We start from the raw sequence: 7,456 nt of genomic DNA on the forward strand, positions 1-7,456 counted from the left end.
GTCCAAGCCATGGGCTGCAGCTTTTCCAGGAGTATATTATGGGAGACAGTGTCAAAGGCTTTGCTGAAGTCCAGATAGACCACATCCACAGCTTTTCCCTCATCCACCAGCTGGGTCACCTGATCGTAAAAGGAGATCAGGTTGGTCAAACAGGATCTGCCCTTCCTAAACCCATGTTGGCTGGGTCTGATCCCTTGTCCATCCTGTAGCTGCTGTGTGATTGCCCACAGGATGATCTACTCCATAACTCTGCCAGGCACCGAGGTCAGGCTGACAGGCCTGTAGTTACTAGGGTCAGCCTTGCAGCCTTTTTTATGGATTGGGGTGATATTTGCCAACTTCCAATCATATGGGACCTCCCCATATGAGTACCTGCACTGGGCAGAAGGCATCCCCACACTGAGGGAATGCCAGCATCAGAGGCAAGACTAAGACCTAAGGCAACACCTTTTTTCTCTGCTCCACCACTGAATGAAGTAGGTGGGAGAGGATTACCCAAAGACAGCTACAGACGTGCCCACCAAGCTCCCAGAGCCCTCCTCACCTGATAGTCAAGGTCACAGGCTTAGGGGATGCAGTCACATTAAAATGGAATTCTTCATAGAACTCCCCCAGGGTGGTGGAACTGAAGGAGATCTGGATGGGCTGGAGCCCATTTGGTGGAATGATGCCCTGCCGGGGCAGAAAGGTGAAGCAGGAGCCCTGGGCTGTGGTTGAAGGGATGAGCTCGAAGGGAGCGTCAATAGCTCCTTTGTTAACCAGGAGTAGCTGCAGCAGCAAGAAAGCAAAATGGACATACATGAGCAACCTTCCTTTCTTACAGAAGCCTGAGATGCTTACTAAGAAACGATTCACCCCGGAAAGGCAGAAGATGCCGTGAGCTGCTACGTGGCAGAAGGCAAAAAAGTACAACAGGACAAGTTCTGCCTTTGGGTTTTCATGCAAAGCAGGGATAACTTCACATAACCAGAGTCACTCAGAGGTTATCCCAGGGACACGGAGCGGTCCACTCCTGGTCAGCATCGCCAAGTTCGTTCAGACCCAGCCTTAGGAGCAACGTGGGGCAGTTGCAGCCACGTAGTGAATCCCCACAGAGCTGCTGCTGCTGCTGCTCCAGGGCTGCCTGACCCTGCCAAGGCTTCCATGGCAGCCAACCAGTTTATTGCATGTGGAAGACACCTCAGAACGGTGCTATCACCAACTTCAGAAGCTCTCCCCAGCTCTGCTAGGGTAGATAATTTGGGGTTATTGTCTTGTTTCTTTAATCTGATAGTTTCTTAGACCTTGCTCAGCGAGACATGTCAAGAAAGGACGAGGGTGAGGTGCAAAGCAGCTCCACCTATTCTAAAGAAGTTACTCTCTCACAGCTCTACACAGCTGTAGGAAACCCTGGCATTGCCATGGACTTATCCATCTGCTTTGGAATTCTTTCCCTAATTGTTAGCCTGGCAAAACCTGTCAGAACAGTTGAGGCAGGAGCAGAGGGATGTCCCTCATTTTGTAGTTTTGCGGCTGCTGTTGGAAACATTCCCATATTCAACCTCTGCCTTGAAACTTGAAAACCACTCTCCTCTCATGTGTGTTACCTGTGTTACAAGCTGCACTTAGGGATCCCATGCTGAGCTGAGGTTTACCTGCGGTGTAGCTGCTTAGGACAGCACTAACAGTATCTACTCATTCACCCTTTCTCATGTAATGACAGTAGTAAATTGATAGTGAGAAACAATAAGGTATCAGCATCAAAAATGCAGAGAGAGCACAATCTTTTGGTAAGAAGACAACTCAGTGTGTCCTTCCCTGCCACGGCAAAGCTTTTGAAAGCGTCTGGCATGATGTAGTGCCTCATTTTCTACTTTTTTCAGTTGCTCTCTCTTGCAGTGGACTCTTGCAGCCAGTTTGTTCCAGCTGCTCTTGGACAGCCTGAGCACAAAGGTGCCTTGAGTCTGAGGCTGCAACAGAAGCCTCTGAACACTTCAGCTTTTTGACTCAGTGTTGCTTTCATGTGTTGAGGGGGTCTTTTGCAAAAAACACCCCAGCCGATCTCCAAGGGAGGTTGCCAAAAAGCAGGAACTGGGACTTCATGAACAACAGACAACACCTTTCAGACCCCATAAAAGGTTCCAGATTCTGTGAAACCCCACTGAGTTGACTAGCATGTCAAATATTCCTCGCTCGCAATTGCCCAAGTTGCCAGAAATTCCACAGGTCCACCAGGCTCCCTGCTGCCCCAGGAGCCATCCGGATCCACCCCAGCCCTGCTGCTCACCTCATAGCTGTAGGCTTCTCCAACAAAAAGTTTCCCCATGTTTATTTCCTCAAAGTTGAGTTGGAGGCAGGGTCCGAGGCCTTCCCCTGTGAGGCGCAGGGGCAGCCTGCTCTCACGGCCTGGGGAGAGATTTCCGTTTCAGTACAGTAATTCTTACTCCCTTATCCTGCTTTTTCCAGGCTGCCTCAGTGCTAGTTTCTGACTCTGAGGTGGGTGAGACCAGCTCCTGATGCTCCAGGGGAAGAGATGGACCCTTCTCTTCCCTCAGGAGATATGCCTTGGGGCTGGCTTCTGATTTCTAACCCACCCCTTGGGCTTGTTTCCCATTTAGCCACCGGTTTGCACCCTGAAAAAGCAATGCCGAGTTTAACACACAATTTCTGTAGTGATAGGACAAGGAGTAATGGATACAAATTGGAAGAGAGGAAATTTAGGTTAGATATACAAAAGAAATTCTTCCTTGTCAGAGTGGTGAGACCCTGGCACAGGTTGCCCAGGGAGGCTGTGGCTGCCCCATCCCTGGCAGTGTCCAAGGCCAGGTTGGACTGGGCTCTGAGCAACCTGGGCTAGCAGAAGGTGTCCTGCCCATGGCAGGGGTGTTTGGGACCAGATGATCTTTAAGGGCCATTCCAACCCCTTAGCAATTCTATGATTTCCTTCCCATGCACTTGAAGGAGCTTTGAAATCCATTCAGTGAAGGGACAAAGCTCACAAAGAGCTGGGCATTGCTGCCTGGCTTCTAACTAGGAGGGGTGCAGTGGCCCGACAGTACAGGACTTTGTTGACAAAATCTTCTGCTGCTTTCTGACACTCAGCATCATGTTCACAGAATGTCCCCCCGTGTTTGGTGACTGTCTTGGAACATGATTCTCATCTGACCATGTCAACAAACAGAGATGCACAGTTTCACGTGATGCAGGACATCACAAGGAATGCCTTGGGAGCAATCTGTGCTTTCCTTCCACAGCTCTAACAACGGCAGTTGGTGGGCAGGAAGAGAGTTTGTTAGCATGAGCCCTGAGTAATTACTGTAGATGGCATTTGTTGAGTAAACCCTGCACAATTACTGTCTAAATAAAAAGCTGTTTCTTGACATTTGTATCCATCAGCTTGGAGTAGGAAGGAAGGCAACAGAGTGGCTGGGTTAGGGATTGCAGCACCCTCCAGAACGGGAGCCTGGCTGCTGGAGGACCATGGGCCTCCCACCTCTTTCTCGTAGATGGGCAAACCCGGAGTATTCCCTGGATGGAACCCTGACAGCCATCTCCCACTTAAAGGTGAAAACCACTAAGCAGCACCGTGCAGAGACAGAGAGGAGGGACAGGGGAACCTGAACCATGCTGTGCTCTGCGAGTGTTCCCTTCCCTGTGTGGGCACAGCAGAGCCCACACACAAGGAGAGAAGCAGGTGCTGGCCAGGGGTGGTCCTTCTGCCGACAGCCTGGGCTCAGCAGGGCTCAGCCACCTCTGGTCTGATGGTGTCTGGGCAGTGGGAGGTGACCTGGGCTCAGGGAGCACATTTCTACCTCAGCTCCTACCGCCTGCCGATGGATCCATGTAATGAGGACCCATCCTGGAAGTCAGTGGTCTAGAGGGACTTAGTGCTTGTTCCCTAAAGCTGCTCTGCTGTGCAGCTCTTTGGCCTTTGAGCAAATGCTGGCAAGCCCATGGCATGAAAGCTTATCCATGCACTGCTTGGATTGTTCTGGGATCAGTGTCCTGAGCCCTGGCCTTGCATGGGAGGCCACCTGGAAGCCACAGTGCACATGAGCCAGCACTGTCCTGCTGACCACGGACCCTTCCCAGCACTTACACGGGAGCCCAGTGGGCTGCAAGAGTACTTGCACCTCCCCCTCCCTGTGGGTGAGAGAAAGACGAGAAGGAGCCGTACCTGCGATGGCACAGTAGGCCAGTCTTTCATAGACTAGGGCTTCACGGGGTTTAAAGAACACCTTGATTTCCGCTGAACTGTGCGGACCAACCTCTCCCTCCTAAAACAGAAAAAAGCAGCAAACCATTTACCTTCCAATATCACACTTCTCCTTTTCAACCTGTAAGCCTTTACTTAGAGCAAGAAGTGAACAACACAAGGAGTCTGAGGAAACTGAGGAAAGCTCTTGGCTTTAGTAGGGGCTATAGATATAACCAAGAAGAGAACATGATCCCCTTCCTTGGAAAGAAAAAACTTAGTTTAACTTGTTTTAAAAGAAAGCAGAGGCTGGGATTATTGTAGGGTTTACTGCAAGATGAGGAGATTTTACACTGCGCAGACAGCAGGGATTCTTCATCTCACACTGTGCCAATACTCATAATCAGGGCTCTGGTTGATGGAAGGACATGGGAGTTTGCTTGCATTAACAGAAAAAGATTTTCTGTCCCTGTGTGCAATAGAACTCCAAAAGTCCATTTCAAGGTCTTGTGTCCAGGCTCCCAGATGACACCGGAAGGGAGACTCAGACATGCTCTAAGTCCTGGTTACAGGGAGGGACTGGCATTTCCATGACCTTGGGCTGAATTTGGCCTTCTTTTCACTTCAGGTCAATCTGGGAACTGACAGTGCTTCAACACCTCTGGTAAACCCCACACATCCCGTGTAAGCTGGGCCCCTTCCTGCAGTAACCAATCCCTCTGGACACAGCAAGGACACGCACCAAGGTCCCTTGACGTCGAGCCCTCGCAGCAGAGCTCAGCTTTAGGCAGGTTCCTGCTGCCTGCCAGGAGCCCACAGGGAAGCAATACTTTTTGCAACAAGCCCTGCAGCCTCACCAGAAACCCGAGGTCTTCCCTCTGGGCACATCAAGCCAGCTGAGGTGGGGAGGAGGAGGAGGTTCTCAGCTATCACTTACCAAGGGCTCAATGGTGAAAACGTCGTCTGAGAACAGCAGGGGGTCTGCTTGAATCTTTGCTGTCTCATTCTCGAGCTCGCGGTAGTAAAGGCGAACCTCCTCATGGCGTTCCATCATCAAATCCTTCGCTATGTCCTGGGGCGGCCGGGACAGGCTGTGAGACAGCCTGCAGCCACAGGGAGAAACAAATGCAGCAGGTCATTTAATAAGCCACTTCTTTGCAGGGCTGAGTGTAAGTGCAGAAGCAGCAAAGCGCTCGGGGAGGAGCAGCAGCAGCTCCCCAGCAAGGGGCTGAGCCCGAGCCATGGAGTCCCAAAGGGCTCAGAGGATCACTTGTTGTTCGCTCGCAGGGCAGGTGGTTTTCCTCCACACTTATAAGCTCAGGAGAGGTTTTGAAAGCCAGCAGCCCTCAGGAGAACCTCCTGGCTCAAAGCCACTGCCAAAACTGAGGGACAACCCACCAGTGACCTCAACTGACTCTTGCCACCACAGAGCTGCTGGGGGGAGGCAGGTACAGATCAGGGAGCCCCCCCACTGCCTGCAGGGTTTCCCTTGGAAGGGGAGGAGAAGCTGGCTGTCAGCTGCAGGTTACCAGCAGCACTCTTTGCTTCTTCCCTTTTGCACCTGCAGGGACAAGCTAACCCTGTCTGCCCTGTTCCCTACACTGCCTTCCACCAGAGCAACCCAGAGCACTTTCAAAGCCAGCTGATGAATTCAGGCATGGCATCTCTTCAGTGACATTAAAGGTGTTACATGCATGAAAACAGAGGCCCTGAGAGGGGAACATCTAGCCTTGAACCACCTTCCTTTCTTCCTCCTTTTGGCCTTCTCTGCAGACCTTTGGCACACTTAACCTCTCCATTGCTTGGTAGCTGCAGCAGAAATCATTCTAGTGTTTTAAGATCACAAGAACAAAGGAAAGGAACAGTTGCTTCCAAGGTCACTGACATTGTTCAAGGTGGAGGCCACAGCATTTCAGAATGGAGGACATGGCCCCACGATCCTCCCGTGCTGCTGGTTGGTCCCCCTGTCTCTGGGCAAACTGCACCTCTCTGGAACTGACAGCTGAACACCCAGCAACTTTGTCGCTTCTTACTGTGAGCTGTGACTGCCCTGCAGACTTTGCAGGAACTCCTACTTGTTCCTGATACCCTCAACCACTCAAAAGCACAAGCACCCCCTGAGGCCATATGTCAGTTTTACCCTTGGGCAGTGTATGTCCCTGCATCTTTCAGACCAACCTGATCTTCTGGTGATACTCCTCTCCCTCAGTAGCAAAAGCCTTCCATTGGAATTGGGCTGTGATGTCACTTCTGTTGTGGATGACCATGGTTTTGTGGCTTGACAGTGTGAGATAAGCCTTGTCAAATTTCAAAGAATAGTTGCCCAGCCCGATGTTGAGGTCCACAGATTCTCCAACAAGTCTGGTGTGGGTATCTTGACCTGGAACAAAGCAAAGAGGAATCTTTGCTCAGCTCACCACTGATGGAATTACAAGGAACAGAGCAAACCACAGGAAATGGAAGAAAGTGACCAGCTTTTAGCTGGGTAAGTAATTCCACGGATCAGTACATTGATCAAATCCCAACACCTCCGTGTGTTCAGTGTGAGGATATCACGGACACCACCTTAAGCACCTTATTTCTGGGTGTGTTTGTAGAGATTTGCCCCGAGGTGACAGTATTTACAGTGAGATTTGTCAGGTGTGCTCAGGTGACCCACTCAGATCACAGGTAATTCTACACCAAATTCCTTCAGGTGACTCTAAGGAACCCCACTCAGTCACAGCCCAGGCTCTCCTGAAGGCACCCCACAAGACTCCCACCTCTCCCAGTGCCTTGCTGCTGACAAGCAAAGATTCCTGGGGGCAGGTGTGAAGAAAGGGAGGTCCAGGGGAGCAAGGGAAGTGAAGCCCACGGCAGAAGGGGGCAAAGGTGAGGAAACAAGACACAATGCTCTACAACACTCAATATGACAAACCACTAGAAAATCAACACCATGAAAACCGTCATCCCCTCCCTGTCTAAAGCCATGGCCACATCAGTCTAGAAATATTTGATCTCATTCTGATCTCAAATACCAAGCTGCACCATTTGAAATGAAAGAAAGAAGGGCAGAGCGAAAGACTAAAAGTACAGAGCAGCTTTTATACAAAGACTGAATGGGGTTCCTCAAACTAGAAATCAAATGGGAGACAGATGAGAGAGGTTTGGAGAGCATGAATGGCCTGGGAAATGGGAATAAGGAAAAATTTGTCATGATTTGTCATCAAACAGGAACCTGAGGCCCTGAAAATGTTCTTAGACAGAAATTACATGTATAGGACAACATAAAAAAAGAGTCTG

The 7,456-nt window shown here is 50.5% G+C and overlaps 1 protein-coding gene across 1 annotated transcript in view; it reads right to left on the reverse strand.

Annotated features, from left to right (window-relative positions):
- Nucleotides 1-7,456, reverse strand: part of LOC114070219 (hydrocephalus-inducing protein homolog) — a 68,729-nt gene that overhangs the window by 47,914 nt on the left and 13,359 nt on the right. The window contains exons 9-13 of the mRNA XM_027907469.1: nt 6,353-6,554; nt 5,112-5,277; nt 4,157-4,256; nt 2,267-2,385; nt 545-768 (exon numbers count right to left, since the gene is read on the reverse strand). Coding sequence (XP_027763270.1) covers nt 545-768; nt 2,267-2,385; nt 4,157-4,256; nt 5,112-5,277; nt 6,353-6,554 — 811 coding nt within the window. The remainder of the gene's footprint in view (nt 1-544; nt 769-2,266; nt 2,386-4,156; nt 4,257-5,111; nt 5,278-6,352; nt 6,555-7,456) is intronic.

Source organism: Empidonax traillii, unplaced genomic scaffold (assembly GCF_003031625.1).
Source record: "Empidonax traillii isolate 1590-97213 ecotype Southwest subspecies unplaced genomic scaffold, ASM303162v1 scaffold1476:size153177, whole genome shotgun sequence".
In the NCBI taxonomy this organism is placed as follows: Eukaryota; Metazoa; Chordata; class Aves; order Passeriformes; family Tyrannidae; genus Empidonax; species Empidonax traillii.